Raw genomic sequence first — 21,816 nt, forward strand, 5'->3', positions numbered from 1 at the left:
AACAAATATTTGATTATACTCTCCAAGTTATTTTAAACATACAACATACGACATACGACACACATGCGTTATTTCATAAAACTAAAAAATCTACAGGTTTATATTTTAGTGGATATGTAAAACAAAAGAAACATTTAAAAATACTGTGGAATGAATAAGGTAATTTATGCAGTTTACAGTGTTGTACCTAAAATTAAGGTAGGTTACAGTGTGTATTGCACTGCCTTTACTTCTGGATTGACTGTTTTTTGCATCCCCAAAGCTACATTTGCATTTGCCTTTCTTTAAAATCTTTGCCTGTCTTTTCTTGATCGCCTTGTCTAAAATTCCCTGGTCACATCTTTGTTTTAGAGCAGGTATTCTATTTCTATCTATAATTATGTATAACTATTACTATTGCAATCTAGTGCACAGTGAGAGATCATCAGGTGTAATAATCAATCATACAATTAATGCATGTTAGAAATTGATGCAGGCAATAGAGCATTGTTCCGTTAAGCTGAATTTAATGAGGCTAAATGTTGGGAATCTCTTTTTACAAAATCCCATCGTGGCTTTGGACAGACATATGGACACGACTTTTACTATAGTAAAAACTAGTGCGTTGGCAGTCATGTGCCCGGTGAAAGATCATCAGGTGTAATAAATATGTGAACAACTATGCATAGATGTGGAAGGTAAGTGAGTGGCGCAAATGGCTTTGCTGGAAATTCAAATATCCAGGTACATGTACTTGTGTTACAATATTTTTTTCCGAAGGCTTTTAGCATGGTTTCGAACAGATGAACAGACGGACAGATGGACAGATGGCCAAATAGACAGATGGATAAACAGTGCTTCTATAATAGTCAATATGGTCTATAAATTGCTACTATTATTTATAATTATCAGCAGCATTTATTGATGAGTTATTGCTAGTTTTGTGGTCAGGAACTGATGAGCTGGTGTCTTTTCTTATTTGTTTGGCATCAAGCTGACTGTCTGTATGTCTATTGCAGGAAATTACCAACCAACTCTTTTTTTCTTGTTTCAGTAATTGAGTATCAGAAAGTATAGAAATTTTTCCATCATTTGCGCTTGTTTTTTGATGTTTGAGGTGATCCTCAAACAATGTTTTAATATCAAAATTGATAAACTTCTCAACAAAGGGAAAAGCTCAGATCAAGCCCAAGTTTGATTAGGGCATCTATAGTACATTAGCAAAGGAACTAACATAATGGAAAAGCGTATTGCTGAAACTTCAATGCAATAGTCTATATTAACTACAGCAACGATAGCAACAATCTTAACAATAGCAACTAGTGCAATAGTCGATATTAACTATAGCATCAATAGCAACAATATTAACAATAGCAACTAGTGCAATAGTCGATATTAACTACAGCAACGATAGCAACAATATTAACAATAGCAACTAGTGCAATACTCGATATTAACTACAGCATCAATAGCAACAATATTAACAATAGCAACTAGTGCAATAGTCTATATTAACTACAGCAACGATAGCAACAGTATTAACAATAGCAACTAGTGCAATAGTCGATATTAACTACAGCACTGATAGCAACAATATTAACAATAGCAACTAGTGCAATAGTCGATATTAACTACAGCACTGATAGCAACAATAATAACAATAGCAACTAATGACACCATTTTGAACACTTTTCATTTTGAACATTTCAACTTCAATGAAGATTGGTTGATTTTAATTTTAAAACATCCTGGCAGTCAGATCACCTCAAACATCAAAAGCAATCACAAATGATAAAAAAAATTCCTTTCTAAATGCAGCTAAGAATAATACCACGTTAAATTATATATTTTAAACTTCTTTGTATAAATTACTTTTATCTCAGCAAGCGATAAAATCCCTTTAATTAGCAGAAGTTAAGCTTTCGCAACTTTTGTTTGGACAATTATTTATTTTGATTATTTATTTTACTTTGATAACAAGAATGAATTATAATGTATTATATTCCACTAAATAATTTATTGGCAAATCAGGGAGCTGTTAGCCAGTAATTGATAAAGCCGCATCAAATTGCTACACAGATAGCAAGTGAAAAATCTATAGCTAATACTCACTCTACTAAAATTGTATGTAACGATATGAATATGGGTGTATAGAAGTTTGAATATACATGCATAACATAAGATAACATATGCAACACATATGCATACATAACAATATACACGCATAACATAAAATGAATACTATAAAACTTTCCACATGATTATAAAATTCACTGACTTCACACAAAATAAAGTTAAAAAATTTACCAGTGATAAATTGCAGTTCTAGGAGCAAATAAAAATCGATGCCAGACTCAAAGCATAGCGAAAAGGCTAGTTTCAAGAACTTGCATTTAAGTTCATAGTGTCACTTTCAAACATATAGTCACAAAACTTGTTCTCAATAAACAAAATAGCAAACCTTTTCTATGCTTTGTGGGGACATAACATGAATAGTTCTCACAATATATGGTAATTAAAGGTTCCGTCGGAACGGATGTTCAGTACAATTGTCAAAAGGAGCTCATAGATTTACTATAGCAACAAATAAAATCGTGATCAGCATATGAAGGGTCCATAGGTAAACCAGTCGGTATGTGCGATAACATTTAATTTTGTAGATCGAGGCTGACGCCAGCCACTTTTTGTATAAAAAGTCAAAACAAAAATCATCAAAAAATTATACATTTTTCAAAGAATAAAAAAAGTTATTAGTTTAAAAAAACTTCTTTCATTGAATTTTACAGCCACAGAAAACTTTTTTACTAAAAGTTTATATGTGAATCTACATAAATTGTTAAAATAATGGATATATTTTTTAAATGAATTAGATTTTTTGAAAATAGAAAATTAAAGGGTCAATTAAGATAATGTTTACTAATACAAAAGTAAAGAGGATAAAAATATCTCACAAATTATTGTTAGGTATTTTTTTTTTTTCACTTGTATTAATCTGGGCTTGTCAACCATTTTGAAAGTTGCTCAGTTAAATATATGTGGCTCATCTCAAAGATTATTCTAATTTAATTATAGTTAAAATTAAAAAGAATGAACATTTTTGACCATCGCACAAATAACTTATTAATTTTGCCAGATTAGAAGGAAGGCTTGTAGCACTTGCAGAGTCGAATGATAACTCTCGTTTTTGTTTTGAAGTCTTCGTAAGATTTCCAGCGACATTTGATGCTGTAGTGCACCTCGTATCCATCAGCGTCGTTGTCTCTGCCACGATTTTCGAGCAATGGCTCTTTAGTATCATAGCGTCCACAGACACAGAGTCTAAAATAAAATAACACAGTACTGCACACATCGGGAATGATAAATCTATGATGACATGAAGATTTTTGTGTAGACATTTCTTAGTACTACAAGTTTTGCTATAATATAGGTAAAGAATGAGAGAATTACAACCATTTTTATTTTGAACATTGGCTCGATTTATGTCAAAAACCAACTTAATTGGCCTTCATTTGCTTGCAGTTGAGATGATGCTATTTCCTAGGTTGCTGAATACACTTTTAACTGCTGCCAACTTTGCCCGAAGGTCATCGCCTGGCTACAAACTACTACTGAATGTGTTGCTTTATGTGTAGTGCAGTTTCTTGCTATGGCTACACATAACTACTGAATGTGTTGCTTTATGTGTAGTGTAGTTTCTTGCTATGGCTACACATAACTACTGAATGTGTTGATTTATGTGTAGTGCAGTTTCTTGCTATGGCTACACATAACTACTGAATGTGTTGCTTTATGTGTAGTGCAGTTTCTTGCTATGGCTACACATAACTACTGAATGTGTTGCTTTATGTGTAGTGTAGTTTCTTGCTATGGCTACACACAACGACACTACTAAGTGATGCAACATGTCGGTAAATAGATTAACCCTTTCAGCCCTAATTATTTTCCAGTTGAGTGCCCCCCTGGCCTAATTAATTTTTCACAATCAATATTTAATAAAGTGAGGTGTGTTAGATTGAGCATAAATAAAGCTGCGTTCAAGATAAATGAAAATAGTTTTTTGTAACTTGTTGGTAACATTCTTAGCTACATTTTGATACTAATATATACACATTAGGTTAATCTATATAGGATGTTATTGATAAGATTCAAATCGATACATTTTTTGGAAATCGAAAAGTCTAAGTTTGGCTGCTACTACCAGTCAGCTTTTTGGTTGATAACACTTCAGTAACATATTAGGATGACAAGAAAAGGTGTTATCATCAAGTTGCAAAAAAAAATTTGGAGTTCTAACCAATAGAACTGAAATTATGAGCCTATACGCAATATTACGGCATAATGTAGTTTCCGTTCCATTGTTCAATCAATTGGTATATAAGGTCTATATATCATATTTACATTCTATAAAGACAACATTTATTGCAGTTATGATAATAAACACGAGATGCAAACAACTGGAGTACAAAACTAATATAATGTATCGTTTTTATCAACTAAAATTGTGAAAAGATTTGTCAAATAAAATTTTTTTCTTCGAAAAATTTAAAAGTTATAACAATTTAGTAATTTTGACGTTGTGCAATTGAAACCCACTTTGTGCTACTAATAAACGGTCATAGTGTTGTTGTAGATCACTGTCACTGCTAAATTCTTCACCTGAACTAATTATTACGTTAGATTGTAAGATTTAGCCGATGTCTTTCGGCGAACGCATTCAATATGGCGACCTCCAGAGTTGAAGTTTGAAATCTATCACAGGATTTGCCTAGTAAAATGCTTTTATCCAACCACATTTCTGGTATCAAAACAATCCTCAGACTGTTATCTTTCGAAATAAAGCTATAAAAAAACGATAAACACAAAAGGAGTATCAATAAAGTTACTCAGAAAGTGTCCCGAAAGTGTTGGCTTCAGGCCCAAGTGTGAACAACTTCTCCCGAAATAGTTGGCATCAGGGGTGAGAGGGTTAAGTGAAGTATTGTCAGGATATTTGTGTTCATATATGGATCATCAGTTTCCATGATAGAAAAAGGGTTTGGGCAGTGGTTTTTGTTGCTATTTTTGCTCACAGAAAAAAACGGTCCATGCAATGAGGAAAGTAACAAACTGCAACAATACTTCAATTTTGTGTCATAAATTTAATTATAAAAAAAGATTTTAGCTTGTTTCATTCTCAAAAAAATACCAGAAATATTTTAAAAGCAATTAGTAAGTATACCGTAGACTTTCACACAAATTTTGCAAGTGAAAATAGCCTTATAAGTTGACACCTTGACACACTGTAATTGCAAATAAACAGCCAATCTTAAAAGCTGGCAGATTATGGAAATGAATAAAGCTAATATAAGATCATAATGATTAATTATTTTAGCCAATCACACGCTTCATTCTTATATTGGCCGATACAGACCAACATTTTCGTAGTAAATTGACGCATCGCTAACGCGTCACCAACACCATGGCTGCGCTTCACCGAAGCGATGACTACACAAAAGCCACATTTTGTCAAAGTGTGTGACTAGGCCTGTACTAAGAGACATTAACTAACAAACAGGAATACCAAGGCAAGGTGGTTCATTTGGAAACATTTAAACAACTATATATATATTAGAAAAAAGTGAGAACAACATTTCGCAAAAATGGAAACAAAGAAAAAGAAATTTGGGCCAAAAATATTCTGCATATTTTGTGCAGAACTTGATGAACTGGCAATTAAAGACAAAGTTTGGCATTTGTTTTATAAATAAATACATCTTTCCTTTCTAGAAAACATTTTTAAAACATTGACTAGCCCTTATCGAGCCTGATACCTTAGTAGAAGGTGAAAGACTCATTACTCCAAAGTGACAGCTAGAGATTTTTTGCATTTGTCAAGCATTTTTTGTTAGTAATCGGTTAAAAACGAGGACATTTGGACAAAAAGTGTTAGTCATATTAGACAGTACCAGGAGAAGCTTGCAGTTACGTTGATCATGAAGGCAACCTATGATGGCGCCCATCAACTAGGAGCTAGACTGCTCGAGGAGGTGCAGTTAGCAAGGATGGCGTGATCACTGCTTGAATAGTTATGTAATAGTATATTGACATTTCATTAGCAATGCATAATAGAATTGATTGGGCGAATAACATAGATGACCAATGGAAAATCCAAGTTCCTAGCAAAATGGAGCAATAGATATTTGGAATGCTTCGCCAGTAGCAGTCCTGACTACCCTAGGACACTTATGTATTCGGGTCATCTAACTTTCGCATTTTCGCGGAGTCATCCTCTTGCGAAAATTTCATGAGCGAAACTGAACTATCATAATGTACGAGCGAAAACGCAAAGTTAAATAGCTTTGTTCATTGATATTCACAATAAAATTGTCATAAAGAAGGACCTAGACGTCATTGATAGTCCTAGACAGAAATGGCAGCAAGCGATCAAATTGAAGTGTCAATATCATCCACACATTTCTACCTACGAGTTACAAATATAAACTAGTTCTATATTGAAAAAATTTTCGTACTAGCAAACTGGACCTGAGGAATCTAATCTGTTGGTTCCACTGCATTTATTTTCACATCACTATATTTTTGCATTCATCAGAGCTGCGAAATTAAGTTGCAGCGAAACTTTATTCTGCGTGCTACTCACGAAACTAAATACTAGATAAATAAAAGTGCCCTAGGGTGTGTTAGAGATGAGGGTACAAGAGTTTTATACATCCAAATCCTTCAATACCAAGAGTTTTGGGTTTGATTCATATGTTAAAGCCATACTGTGGTTTGTTCAACTTGGTCTCCAGGATAACCACTTACAGTACTGGTTTAGAACATTTAATTGCTAGTTACTAAATATAGAACAACTTTATATAAATATAAAGTTATATTATATACAACTTTATAAAAGACCAAAGACAGAAAACTTGGGCAGCAACACCAGCTAAATTAATATCGTAATGCTAAATGCCAAGAAAATTTATCGTTATTTTACCTAAAAAGGCACAATAACAAAAATGCAGAGTTGGAGGTCAAAAGCCAAAAAGGGAGATAAATCCTTCAATCTACATTTATTAAAATTCTAACTGATTTGGATTGTATTCTTTTAGTTTTGTATGTTTTACTTTCTATTTTCATTTCTCTAATTTCCCTAATAGACCTGTAATGTTTATGAAAAACTTTCAACATCATTTGTCGGTAAGTGTTATGTTATAGATATGAGCAAGCTTATTTGCATAAATCTTGCATCTCATATTTCGAAAAAGTGCACGTAGTTGTGTTTCTACCAAAATGATGATCTACTTGTAGCTGCAATCATAAAAGAAAGACTCAGTAAAAAGACTCTCTACACAAATGTCAGAACTTACATGCTTGAGCAGTTCTGTTGTTAAAAAAATCACCCTTGATTGTCCATTGTCCATCAACCAAGCTTATCGATTTATAACTAGTAAAACATCCATCGCTGTAATGAGCCTGACATGACTGGTCTACCCTAACAAGAAATTGCGATAAAACAGAAGGTTTTGCAAAGCCAAACTACACTCAATATGAATTGGAAGCATATTTTCTATTAGCTCAACCCATGCATATTGTTGTTTCCTTTCTTTTAAGAGCAGATACGCAGGGCTAATTAATTAACTACTCACTAATAGGAAATGCTTTGTACGAAGCCTACTAAAACCCCACAATGAGGCTCTTGAGCCATACTATGAGCCATACTATGCAGACTGGGGTAGTAAAAGAGTTAAAGTATGCTGCTACTTCTTGACTTGAATTACAGGGTTTTTGTGATGAATCTTTCATCAAGCAAACTTGACACACCATTGCTGATCTTATTTTCTTTAGAGAAAGAGGTTAAACTAGCGTCTGAGATTTTTTTGCACAGAAAAAACTCCAATATAGAAAAATCGAAATGCTTTAAAAAGAAATTTTAACTTGAAAAAAGGCTCCCTCTTAGAGATTGAATGAGCAAGCTATCAACTTGATGCCGATATTGGTTTTTCAGAAAAGTACCATTTTGTTTATGTTCATTTTTGGGGGCACTTTAGTTCTAACAGGTAATAAACTGTTACAAAAGGTATCTGTAGCAGGTACCAAACTGTGAATAGGTTTATTTGCTAGCTTTAGTTCCAAACAACAAGTCACAATGCTGGCTATAATTGTACTGAATGATATTTCAGTACCAGCCAGTGCAATCATGCTCAATAACTTCTGCTTAGCATAAACACTTCAAAATGAAATGAATTCTGCAAATTAGCATTTTCTTCTGTTTGTGCTTTTAAAAATAAACTGAAACAAAACTTTTAAAAATTTTATCAGAAGGTATCGGTATTTTTTATCATTTGTGATTGTTTTTGTCACTTGAGAAGATATGAAGCCAGGATGTTTCAAGATTAAAATTGACAAAACTTAATGGTTGGTTATCAATAAAACTTAATGGTTGGTTATCGACAAAACTTAATGGTTGGTTATCAATAAAACTTAATGGTTGGTTATCGACAAAACTTAATGGTTGGTTATCGACAAAACTTAATGGTTGGTTATCGACAAAACTTAATGGTTGGTTATCGACAAAACTTAATGGTTGGTTATCGACAAAACTTAATGGTTGGTTATCGACAAAACTTAATGGTTGGTTATCGACAAAACTTAATGGTTGGTTATCGACCAAACTCAATGGTTGGTTATCGACAAAACTTAATGTTTGGTTATTGACAAAACTTAATGGTTGGTTATCGACAAAACTTAATGGTTGGTTATCGACAAAACTTAATGGTTGGTTATCAATAAAACTTAATGGTTGGTTATCGACAAAACTTAATGGTTGGTTATCAATAAAACTTAATGGTTGGTTATCGACAAAACTTAATGGTTGGTTATCGACAAAACTTAATGGTTGGTTATCGACAAAACTTAATGGCTGGTTATCGACAAAACTTAATGGTTGGTTATCGACAAAACTTAATGGTTGGTTATCGACAAAACTTAATGGTTAGTTATCGACAAAACTTAATGATTGGTTATCGACAAAACTTAATGGTTAGTTATCGACAAAACTTAATGGTTGGTTATCGACAAAACTTAATGGTTGGTTATCGACAAAACTTAATGGTTGGTTATCGACAAAACTTAATGGTTAGTTATCGACAAAACTTAATGGTTGGTTATCGACAAAACTTAATGGTTAGTTATCGACAAAACTTAATGGTTGGTTATCGACAAAACTTAATGGTTGGTTATCGACAAAACTTAATGGTTGGTTATCGACAAAACTTAATGGTTGGTTATCGACAAAACTTAATGGTTGGTTATCGACCAAACTCAATGGTTGGTTATCGACAAAACTTAATGTTTGGTTATTGACAAAACTTAATGGTTGGTTATCGACAAAACTTAATGGTTGGTTATCGACAAAACTTAATGGTTGGTTATCGACAAAACTTAATGGTTGGTTATCGACCAAACTCAATGGTTGGTTATCGACAAAACTTAATGTTTGGTTATTGACAAAACTTAATGGTTGGTTATCGACAAAACTTAATGGTTGGTTATCGACAAAACTTAATGGTTGGTTATCGACAAAACTTAGGAATGGTTTAAACACTCAAATTCAAGCAAAGGTGCAATTTTGACATCTCTAGTTCCAGCGGGAGCGAAAGAATAGAGATGAGAGGGCCTAATGCTGGAACTCAAGCCCAATGAGCAATATCAATAATGATGGAGACAGACAGCTGTAAAACTAGTGACATCATTTTGGACCGATTTTTATGAGTGTTTTGACAAATATTGTCAGTTTTAGTCTTAAAACATTCTGGCAATCTGCTCACTTTAAACTTAAAAATATTTGCAAATGATAGAAATATACCAACACATTCTGATGGAAATCTACCAAAGTTTTGTGTAAGTTTGTCTTTAACTTGATCATTATTACTGTATGGCCTTTAAATCTTGTGAGTCTGCAGTTCTATTCACTTTTATCTTGCATTTATTGTACAGAATGTGTGTGTCATGTCACGCTTGAAAGCCGGTTAATAAAACTATGACCAACAGTTATACAATATGTGATTAACTAGATCTTGAGACTCCATCACGTGTTGTTTTTAAAAAATCAACATAACTGCTCGCTACCCTGATCCAACAGATAAGCCTAAAAGAAATGTTCTGTTTTTTGACCGAATTCAAAGAAAAGCACTACATATCTGCAAAAAAGTTTCAGCTGTCCCGTAGCAGTAATCTTTCCTTCATTTTCTACTAAGTTACTAAGCTCTGGTTGTATCGGGTGAACAGTGAAACAGCATGATAAGAACTGGAAGATGTTTGAAGATGAAGATTTTCAGAAAGAAAATATGCTTTCATTATTGGCTGAATAAGTTAGCGAGGTGATGTTTCAAGTAAATCTTTGACAAGGCACAACTTTTTAAACAATCTTTTTTTATGTTCATTAACACTTTGTTGCCTAATCTTGTATGTACTCTGATCTAAGAAACTATTAACAACTTTCCATGGACAGTGAAAGCACATAGCGCTGCACAATTCTTTTTGGGCATCATGTTAATGTTGCAAGCTGTAGAACTCAATAAAAACAGAAATCAAATACAGTTTATTGTTTTCATACTCTTTTTAAAAGGTTTGTTTTAGAGGTAAATGAAAAAAGACAAGGATTGCAGTACACCGAGACTGACAGAGTGTGTATAACTGCTATGAATAGGAAAAACTAATAGTTTAGCGTAAAACATTTGTTGCTGAAGAGAAAAAGTTTTCTAGTTTTGTACCAAGAGTTTCCATCGATGTGTCATTAGAAACTAATATTCTGTCAGCCACCATTTTGATTTTTCAGTCAGTCAGAAGTACTTTGAACATTTTAGCGATAGCTTAAGAGCTAATTATTCAATCAATCTAAAACTACCAGATTAGTTCAAAAACCTATTCTGAACATAGCAAACAAAATCTAGTAATCCTACGCCAACTGAAAGGGCAAACAAAAGACAAAGCGAAACCACTCGGTGCAGGCATCTTGATATCTTTCCAAAAGTAAAGACGATCAAAACAAAAAAACGTGTTGATTGTGGAATTGATCTCACCACAAGCATGCACTGAAAGTGTTCGCTGTTGTGTAAGCACCAAACAACCTACGTAGCTAGCTGCATAGATTACACCCAGACTTCTGTGAAAAGGTAATAGTCGTCTATTGTGACCTGATGAAGGTCATATTAAGTTTGGACTGGTGATGGTGTAATTGACACTAGCAGGGAACAATAGCGTGTTTGCACATGTTAGGAGATGTTTATACCTACCACTTTTTATTATTAGCTAACTTATTTCCAGCGAGTCTTGTTTTAAATTCAAATCGAAACGCATGAAAAATTAAAAGAAATTTGAAACTAACTAACAAAGTAGCTCAATTTGTAAGAAAAAACTCAATAAATACTGTGAAACAAAATTCAGAATAAAAAATGATGCAAAAAATAAACTATTAAAATGAAAAATTCAAAAAATATGCAATTTATATTTCATGCTAAATAGAGATTTGTAACTTTTAAAGGTAAATGATTAGGCTTTTAGCTATTTAGATATTATTAAAGTTCATACCTTTTAATTGACCTTTGACCATTTTTTTATTGACCCCAGTTTGCTCCAGCATTCAGTATTTAATATTTGTTATAAAAGAGAAACATCATCTCTAATATTGTTAATTTAAAGGTATTTTTTATAATACTATTTAAGGAACTTTCACATGATGGAGGCTTTGTTGGGGAAACTCACACCTACCAGTTTTACCTAATTTAGCATGAGAAAGAAAAATACTTTACCCTAAAGCTTTCCAATCGGTCTAAAGGTGAGTCAGTTTTACATGCCATAGTGAATAAATAGAAAATAATAATTGCAAGTCATAATATGAAAAGCAATTTTTATGGTTATACAATCTCACTTGACGTGCTCTCACGTGGCAGGTTCTGTGTCATTAATATTTATCATATTGCAAACGTAAGGCAAAGCAGGATATTTTTTGATATGTGGGTTGCTTTACGACTAAATTTGTTACATCAGCAAAACCGTTGAATTTAGCTTATGGTGTCAGGCAGGTCTTCCAAAATACCAACAATGACTTTAAGAAAATTTTAACAGTGCTGTATCTGAGGAAATTTAGGGCCTGTGCGCTTGTATTTTCTCAAATTTTCCATCACTGAAAGGACTTTTGCTATAGTTATAGCATCTAAAAAAATTTACAATATATTATAATTTCAGATCTTTATACAGGGGCCTCAGGGCACTTTCAGATCTTTATACATGAGGGTGCACGATAGGAGATATGTTGAGGTTCCAGGTACATACTGGCCACAAATGCAGGTAAACTAAGGAAGTTTTTGACTTGTTTGCGGTTCATGAAGTTTACAAACTAAGGGAACAAGAAGTTCCTCCTTATTATGTACCTACTTCTTTCAGAGTGAGGACATGTATTAGGCTACTTTATGAAAATTATATTAGCATGGCATATCTTAAGTTCCTTATCTATTTATTGCCTAATATATTCAGTATTGGTAAGAAATTGGTATTTGGGTGCAAATGTTTACCTTAAATCCATAGAGCAAATATTGCTTCATACACCATTGATTAGAGAGCAAATTAGAGAGGTGTTTTTGACCATGAAAGAGTGCATGTGTACCGGTGCGTCGTTCAAAGTTCCTGTCCCATTTTTTCTGACTACTATTTCATGCTAACTGATTGCTTGCTTTGTAACAACCCCATTTGGTGTTTGCGCTAAAAATGTTTTAATTGGATTGTTTGTAGGTCATTAATAGAGCACAGCCATGTCAGTCACATTTCATTAAAAGTGACATGTGGAGGAAATTCCTAACTTTATGGATACATGCAAAACTAAATAAATAGGCCTACTTGTTACAAAATCTACTATAAAAAATTTAAAAACATTTATTACAGAATAAAAAATCTTGAAAACTTTCGACCTTGCACAACCTCTAGTAACAAGGTTCAAATGAAACTAAGGATTCTGGTAAATACCTTTCCTTTTCTTAAAAAAATTATATTATCTTGATAAGTTTTATCGTATGTATTCATATGATTAATGACAAAGCACATGATCACAGATGTGTGCTTTAGTTGGGGAAGTCTAACGATAGAATTATCGCTAGACTTCCTCAACTAAGTCTAAGGGTAATTTTATATAAACAGCGTATAAGAACGGATTAATCTAAAATCATTAGCACAAAACGCCTTTGGTAGTTTGGATTGACTGCTGTTGAACTGTCAAAATGGTGTCGAATTGAGAGAGCAAAACACGCAAAGTGCATTATGGCAAAGAGTATTTTGTTGAATCATCTTTGTAAATTACCAATAGAGAAACACTACAGCTTGACCAAACTATAGACAGGCCTCATCAGTTTCTAGCTGAATACTTAGAAAATGTGCCCTGTCATATTTGGAGCATGAAATATGCACCAGTAACATAACAAAGAGCATTGAGCTAACAGCCCGCGACAGAAGACAGTAAATCATGTGCAGTAAAGTGGTGACTAGTAGGCCATGACTGTCATCAACAGCAGACATTAATGCAAGTGGCCTGTTTTTGCTAAGAACATATGATATGAATTATTTTCCACCAATTTTGTTAGAGCTTCGCTGCGTCAGTTTTCATCTCCTGAGTAATTTTTTGCATTTGAAAAGAAGTAAAAGGTCACTGTTTACTTCAACAAAAGTAATTTGTTGAAGTAAAAAGTGACCTATAAAGTGACCTATAAAAAACGATCTTGAACTTTTAATTTTATTTGTCCAGACCAAAGGCTAAGCAATTGTAAGTATATACAAACAACATAAAAGCAGTATTGATGTTCAACACATGTTTTATAATACTTCCTTTGAAAACTCTACAATATGGATAAAACTCTCAGCTTTCTAGGCTATTTCTGCAACTTCATAAATTTACCATTGTTTAGTTATCTGTACCAAATAGCTTTTATCACTTAACAGTGTAAAAATAAACTTAAATGAAATTTTAGCAGTTTTTATCAGAAAGTGTTGGTATTTTTTGCCATTTGAAATTATGTTTGATGTTTGAAGTGATCTGACTGCCAGGATGTTTCAAGATTAAAATTTACAAAACCTGATCACTATTAAACTGTTCAGACGAGGTGAAAGTGTGATTATGACGTTTATGGTTTTAAAAAGACTATTAGAAGAAAGACACATAACGCTGCCACTTGCAAACAATAGCAGATGTCAGCTATGGCAACCATAATAACTAGTGATGCAATTTTGCAAGCGTTTTGTCTAAGCGTTTTAACCAATTTTAACTTTGAATGATCCTGGCGGCCAGAACACCCAAGCATTAAAAACAATCACAAATGATAGAACCAATGATTTTGATAAAAGCTAGTAACGTTTTAGGTAAGTTCATCCTGAAGGAAACTATAATGTTTATAAGGTCCATAATTTGCCGACAAGATACATGTATGTAAATGTAGCACCCATCAGTGATCAGAGCCGAGGGGATAGATTTAGGAGTACAAACAGTAAAGCTGGAATGGGAACGCTATTATTACTAGTCAAGAGGGTCATAAATTATTTTAAGTAGCTTAGACAACGTGAAAGAATGAAGAAGTCGTATAATGATGGGGCCATATAATAATATGAATCAACAGGGAAAAAAATTTTTTTGAAAAGGGCTTCCTTCACTGCTAAAAATACAAACATGTTTTTTAATTGCTGAGGTTTGCAAATAGTTTTGCAGGCGAGTGTCAACAACTCTGTTACAGGGTGAATTCCTTTCAGGCATTTTCTCGCTGCTGGTTGATATTGTTTGTAGGAGAAATCAGCTTCAAAGAGCCACTTTTTTGACCTATTGAAAATGCTTTTAGATTTCCTTCAAGTGGGGAGCCGGGAGTATACAGAAAGCATCTATATTCCATTCACAATTTCAAAAGGTACAGTTATTTTTTTGTTGTGAGTGAGGTAGACAATGATTCATAATAACAAAGGCAGCAAGAGTTCATTGACAACTCATAAAGTTCATTGACTTGGCTCATGTGTAGCAATGCATCAGCAAGAGAGGGGAACTAAGATCTTTAAAAATATTTTACTACTTTCAAGCTATAAAAAGCAAATGTACAATAAATGTTTTTTTAATACGTAAGTAGGTCTTTGATAGACTAATGAAAATTTTGGTCGCATATTGGTAGGAGCGACATGCAGATGGCATGGCGATTCCAAAAGCACCAAGTGTGCTTATTTTGCCCCATATTCTACATTCTATATTTTTTGGACGTTTTGCGATGCGCACACTTCTGGGGTTAAGTAGGGAGTCCAAAAATACCTTTAGTTCCAGGTTATGGGTCGATTATGTTTGGCTCATGATAAGTCCAGTCGTAATTCTTATAAATTCTGGCTAATCAACTGTTGGTTTTACAGCTTTATAGAAAAGTCGCTAATCAGCCATTCTCTGCATAATCTCTTTGTTCAGAACTTTTCATTTTTCTATTATTTTGTTTTTAAGAGACAAAATCGCAAGTTAGATACCTTGCAGTCATACATGTTTTATGTTCCCATAAACAATAAGGTTATGGATGACTGACTAGCAGTTAGTAGTGGAAAAAGTTCAACCACATTGGTTACCACATGCTTGCATCCAATTGCTTTTTATTGTTACACATCTTTAGTTGAGTGACAGTATCCGAGCCAATATGACAGCTAAAGTGAGTTACTAAATAGCCAGGATATCTACATGCATATGGTTTGGCTAAGCTATGACTTACAATGCATTATGCACCTTGAAGCTTTTCATAAGATGATAAGATAAAACATATATCGCATCAAACACTCGACATTGGAACTTTGTATTTAGTAACATTGAACCAATTGGAACTTTGTATTTAGTAACATTGAACCAATCAAAGTTCATAATACAAAAATCTACATGAAGACCATCACGTATTGCTAACACGCTTCCAGGTAGTTGAGGTACGTGATCAAATGCTTCTCATTAAAAAGATTACCCAAACATAGGAAAACACTACCATAATAGTCCTACTACTGTGAGGGGTAGACCATTAAAATTCGAACACCTCACGCATCCCTAGGTTTAGGGAATTCAAAGCATGTTTTATGATTGCTCACAAAAGTCACTCCTTGTTTCATTGTTTGAAACAATACAAAATGCTAACAATGGGTTTTAACGCTCCATTAAAAGCTGGATTGGTTTTATGGAAAAACAGACGAGTTTCTATTACTTATATTTATATGAGTGATACGAAATAAACAAAGAGACTTGAAGTGATCAGGTTTCAAAGCGTTTATAAGTTAAGCCGAAACTAGAAGGAAGTTTTGGGTCATGACTTTCTAATATAGAATCTGATGGTAAAAGAAGTTCCTTCTTATTATCTACCTACATCTTTCTGAGTAAGGCCATGTATAGACAACCTTAGGAAAGCTGTTTTAGTATTGCATATTTTAGGTCCTCTAACATAATAAGTGCTTACATAATGTAATCAGTATTTGGTTGCAAATGTTGGCTAGGGTTACATAAAATAAATAACGGCTCATCCAAATTGTTGATTAGAAAGAATTTACCATAGATATAGTAAACCCTAGATTGGCGAATAGCTATCATTACAATGAAGCAAAAGTGAGGCCTATAATTGGCTGTTGTTTTCACGACGTTACGTCGTAGTGATGTGCATCACAGCATCAAAGCCTTCAATTGAGCAATAAGTTTAGTGGTGGAAGCATGTTTGACATGCTAGTTTTTAAGTCATAAACATAACAATAAGACCAAATTCTTAGTGAAATGTCATCAGAAGAGACCACAACACCCTAGGTATATCCTGAATTGCCCATGACAAGACAGAACTTCGACTCAAAACAAGAAGTTCTCAACAATATCATTAGCTATCTATGCCGATTAAAGACACCAAGCTGAAAGCTGCTAGTGGAAAATAATAGGAAAATCATCATCATTTCGTCATTGGTTTTGAGTCAGCAGCCAAATCTGCACATGGCATTGCCCAATATCTTTTCAGCAACTACCCTCACATCAGCTACTTCCTAACCTTTAAGATCAACCAGGATCACATTGAGACTCTGTTTTCCACAATAGGATCTAAGGGTGGCTATAACATTAACCCGGATGTGCAGAGCTTTAGATCTGCACTTCGAGCACTGTTCATAAAAGCAGATATCACACCAAGTCCCAATGTTAACTGCATTGATCTGGATGTGAGCAGGGCTGAAAAAACTGGCCAACTCCTGCTACATTCTCTGGCTAGAAAGAAAAAGAAAGAAGAGACAAAAGCTGAGGAAGGTGAAGATGAGGAGTTCGGTGATGAGGATTTTTTTCTAACTCAAATGTGACGAGTGTATCAAGTTCTTGACCGATGTAGAAGTAGTAGGAAGTAGAAATAGTGATGACATAACCCTAATCTCAGTAAAAACAGAGGAGGATTGGTGACCAGATTGATAGGCCGAATATGAATTGCTGCAGAAAAGTGCCTACGTTCACACATGGAGAGCTATGGTATCACACAGAGAGCTTTTAAACAAGTAACATCACAGACAATAACATATTTGTCTTATTACATAACCTCAATCAAGGTTTCACATGTACAGTGCATGCCAACAGTCTACTCAAAACTATAGTAAATCGCTATACTAAAATCAGAATACACTATGCCGCTTCAAAGCAGGAATCTAGTTCAACCAACCTTAGACAAAAACTATCTCGTCTAGTTATTTTCAGTCATGTCTAATGGGTGTTTAATACAGTGGTCCAGCTTTACTGCTTCTAAATATCATTTGATTCATTAGTTTGTTATTAGTTTAATTTCTATTTGGTCACTCTTTGTATTATCAATGATATAGAAGCTTCTAAATCATTGGTATTATTCATTACCATGTGTGTAAGATTCTTGCCTCTCTCATCTAAAGTCATTACAGTCATACTTCGACTTACGAGCTTAATGCGTTCAGAGACTGAGCTTGTATGTCAATTTACTCGCATGTTGGTGCAATTTATTTATATATAGAACAATTAAACATATATTGATTGGTTTCCATACTCTAAAAATGCAAATAAACACTCAAAACAATATATTGTAACAGAAAGAAGATGTTGGTTATTGTCCTAACTTACCACATGCTTTCAAAAAGCAACAAATAAAAAATAATGCAAGGGAATGTGATTAATTAAAATGTAAAATGAAATACATACAATAGCAGCTAACGCTAGCATTTGCCAGAGAGGGAGAGATAAGTTATCCTTCATTACAACAGTTGACTTTGATAAATTTGGATTTTATCCAAGTCTTAAAAGACAAACTTAAAAGCAAACTTTAATCTTTAACTTAACGTAATTAAAATTTCTTCGGCGTTCATAGTTTTAAGTTTCTCACTGGTTAGCTAATTTTTCTTTTGTTTCGCTCTCACGACCAGCTGGCCGTTTTAAGAGAAACCTATCTAAGGACGTTTGCCTTTGTCGCCCTTTCAACATGTTGCGATCAGGACGAACACAGGTGTCGTCACCAAGGGTTAATGCACGACCACTAGCTAACTTGTCCGAATGTCTATTTTTTATAGTCTCGATAGATAGCACCGGTTTTTTTTTACGTAGCATCGTTTCAGTTACGCAGTCACCGGCCAATTGTTTGTCTTTTATTCAAAGCCTGAGCAGTCTCTCCATCAGCGGTCGTGAAGATCGCTGCGTCGTTTAGAAACTATGGTTAGTCCTTTTGCAAACTAAATGCCTTGAATACAATCCTTGTGTTTGATAATTGTGAATTGTGTTTGATATTTTGCATATTTTTCAATAATTTTCCGTTTAATATCAATTGTTATCATTCGCTTTTTCTTTGCATTATCTATCCTTTTACTGGCAAACTTTCGGTCTACGCACGGTACTTTTAATTCACATAATTCTGCACTGAAAATCGCGCACAAAAAACATGGTACAAAAATATAATCTGAGCAGTTGAAAAATACAGAGAGATGCTGTTCTCATAAAACACCTCCGACATACTTGGCAACTGACTCATGTGCTCGTATCTCAAACATGGCTCGTATGTTAGTGCTACAACTTGCTTAAAAGCTGGCTCGTACCTCAAGTTTCTCGTACGTTAGGGCACTCGTAAGTTGAAGTATTACTGTATATAAGTTTTACACATTTTCAATAAAATACGCAGTCTCAGATGCACAAACTATGGAAAAATTGAGCAGTTTTTAGTGCTAAGTCAATAGGAGTTAATAGATCAGCTGATTCGCTTTGCACATCACCATGACGTTGCGTCATGCTAATTATAGGCCTCACTTGTTTTGATTATTCGCATATCTAGGGTTTACTATATCTATGGAATTTACATAGCGATAATAAGTATTAAATTTCAAAGCCAGTCATTTGGGTGACAGAGAAATTATTTTCTATTAGGTTACACCTTATCTGTTGAGACACCTTAACTTGCTTTGTATGGATGACCAGAGATTAAAAGTTTTAATAACAAAGGTAAATAACTAGTGGCTCGCTGAATTTAACAAAAATGTGTGTGGTCGAAAATGTGTGTGGGCCAAAATGTGTGTGGTCAAAAATGTGTGTGGTCGAAAATGTGTGTGGTCAAAAATGTGTGTGGTCGAAAATTGCGCAACTCTATTTAATCTCGCGTTGCTTACATATTATATATAATAATATAATGTAATATATATATATAATCGCTCATGCTGAAAATGTACTGAGCCTTTATTTGCATTGCTACAGATACAAGTAGCCTATAAGACAAAATAATTATGACCATTATTTTAATCTCAGCTAGTACCAAAGTTCTCTCTTATGTTACTTTCAGTGAGCACCAGCCCAAGAATAGTCATAGAAGACATTCTTAGGGCATACAAGCAGAATTTTTTTGCAACCACAAATGCAGTTGAATCAATTAATTCAGGTATGGGAAAGTCAATAGACAACCAAATGTAGAAGGGAAAATGCTTGACAAACGTTCAAGAGCAGTAATATTATCACTAAGATGTGTCTAACAGAGGAAAACATGATGTACTTGCTGCAATAGCAACATCCGGGGAGATTTAAAGGTCAAAGGTTAATGAGTGGTCTGTTCTAGTAGCGTTAATGCCTGTTTAAGAATGCATGATGCTAATTAGCTGGGTGCTAAGGTATATTGCCTTTTTGTTATAGTTCAAATCTGTTTCAGATAAGCAAAGTCCAGATAGAGTTGTTAGCATACATATTATTCTGCTACTCTTTGGAGCATGGTAAACAAGCAATTTAGAGGTGCGGAAGATTTTTTTTATACAAGTGTGTTGTGTTTTGATTAATTCAATTTAGCAACTTACCTTACAAGGTCTTTTCTGTAATACCGTCTCATGAATTCTTGGTCAACTTCCGGCGTCTCGGTTGGAGAATTTACATTATAACTTTCACCACTCGATTTGATCACTTTCACTTGTGGTCCGGAGCGAATTGGCTGCCTTTTGTAGCCACAGTTTCGATTTGTATGCATTTCAATGGCAATCGGAAACTTGTTTGGATGTGTTTCGGTTATGTCCGTATCCGAGTCTGACTCCTCGTCCAACGTAGCCAAAGTTGACCGATCAGGGCACTCTACAGTTTTACCCACAAGACCGAGTCCTTGATTTGCAGCATCTCCTGGAGGTGAAAGACAAATGCCGTCATCTGGAGATAGAGGCAGTTCATTGTTGGATTCGGCCAAACTCACACTTTTAGAGGCAGCTACTTCTGACATTGATCTTGTTGTCAGATGTTGAACACTTTCTACTGAGTGATGATTTATAGGTGATGATCCAGTGCTTAGCGAGCGGCGAAATACTGGAGCACTTCTTAATGCATTCTTTGGCGGAAAAGTTTTGTGTTTTGAATGATTCATGTGAGCTGATCGGACATTCGTCTGTAGTCCCGGCATCATTGGATTCATCCCTGGTCCAGAGTAAAAACCATGGTGATTAGGTTGACCTTGAGGAATGAAGTTCTGATGCTGGTACGGTGACCCATATTGGACCTGATGGTGCATCGTCTGATGTGGAGCAAACCTTTGTGCTGAGCTGAACATATGATGCTCACTACGGTTTTCAGGTGCCCAACCTCCATGTTGTGTTTGGTTTCTAGGTTTCCTCCCAGTAAGTTTTCTTCCTTCTTCCGCAAAATTAGCTCCAGCATTCTTTTGCGATATCGCTAATGTTCCCATTGTGTCTGTCAAGGCATGTTGAGTTGCCTGCAGGTTTCCCAATGCTAGGTTGCTAATATCTTGGCTCTGTGAAGCAATCATGTTTGCAGTAGTGGCTTGTTCCTTTTAGAGCATGTTCTCGCAGTCCTTCTTCATTGCACGATTTACTTGCAGATCGTTCACTGATAGCAATGAGGCTGAGCGTGTCACTCAATCATAAGAGAATACAAATTGGAATTTCCATTTTCCAACTAATAGCTGAGAACTCGGCATAAAGGTCTGTGAATCAAACCTTCTCACAGCGAGCTTAACAAAGCTATGCACCCTCTTATTGAAAGCATTCACACCTAATCTATCTCTTCGCCTGAAAATCCATATTTTGCAAGAATATGGTTAAAACTGCCATTGAATAGCTCAAAAGAAATCATGTCTTTCCTAGATGTGTTGCAAGCTCAACTACGCAATACTGACGGTAGTATTTTGCCATTTCCGATTATAGAAGCTACTGTATAATCCCAAATTAATGCGTACGACAACATTAGAAATACAAAAAAGTAATGAAGTTTAGTCTACATGAAATAGAAACTTGGCAAGGGTGCATATTATTATATTGATATAATATCGAGATATATTAGTTCTATAACAATATTATCAATGAACGATATATTGA

The 21,816-nt window shown here is 34.4% G+C and overlaps 1 protein-coding gene across 1 annotated transcript; it reads right to left on the reverse strand.

The window, feature by feature from the left end:
• Positions 1-1,980: 1,980 nt before the first annotated feature.
• On the reverse strand, positions 1,981-21,457 carry LOC137401575 (uncharacterized). The gene is made up of 2 exons (XM_068088003.1): positions 20,299-21,457; positions 1,981-3,297 (listed from the first exon to the last, which is right to left on the reverse strand). The coding sequence occupies exons 1-2, from the start codon at positions 21,246-21,248 to the stop codon at positions 3,114-3,116; spliced, it is 1,134 nt and encodes a 377-aa protein (XP_067944104.1). The 5' UTR covers positions 21,249-21,457; the 3' UTR covers positions 1,981-3,113.
• Between the last annotated feature and the right edge of the window lie 359 nt (positions 21,458-21,816).

This window comes from Watersipora subatra, chromosome 8 (assembly GCF_963576615.1).
Source record: "Watersipora subatra chromosome 8, tzWatSuba1.1, whole genome shotgun sequence".
NCBI classification, from domain to species: Eukaryota; Metazoa; Bryozoa; class Gymnolaemata; order Cheilostomatida; family Watersiporidae; genus Watersipora; species Watersipora subatra.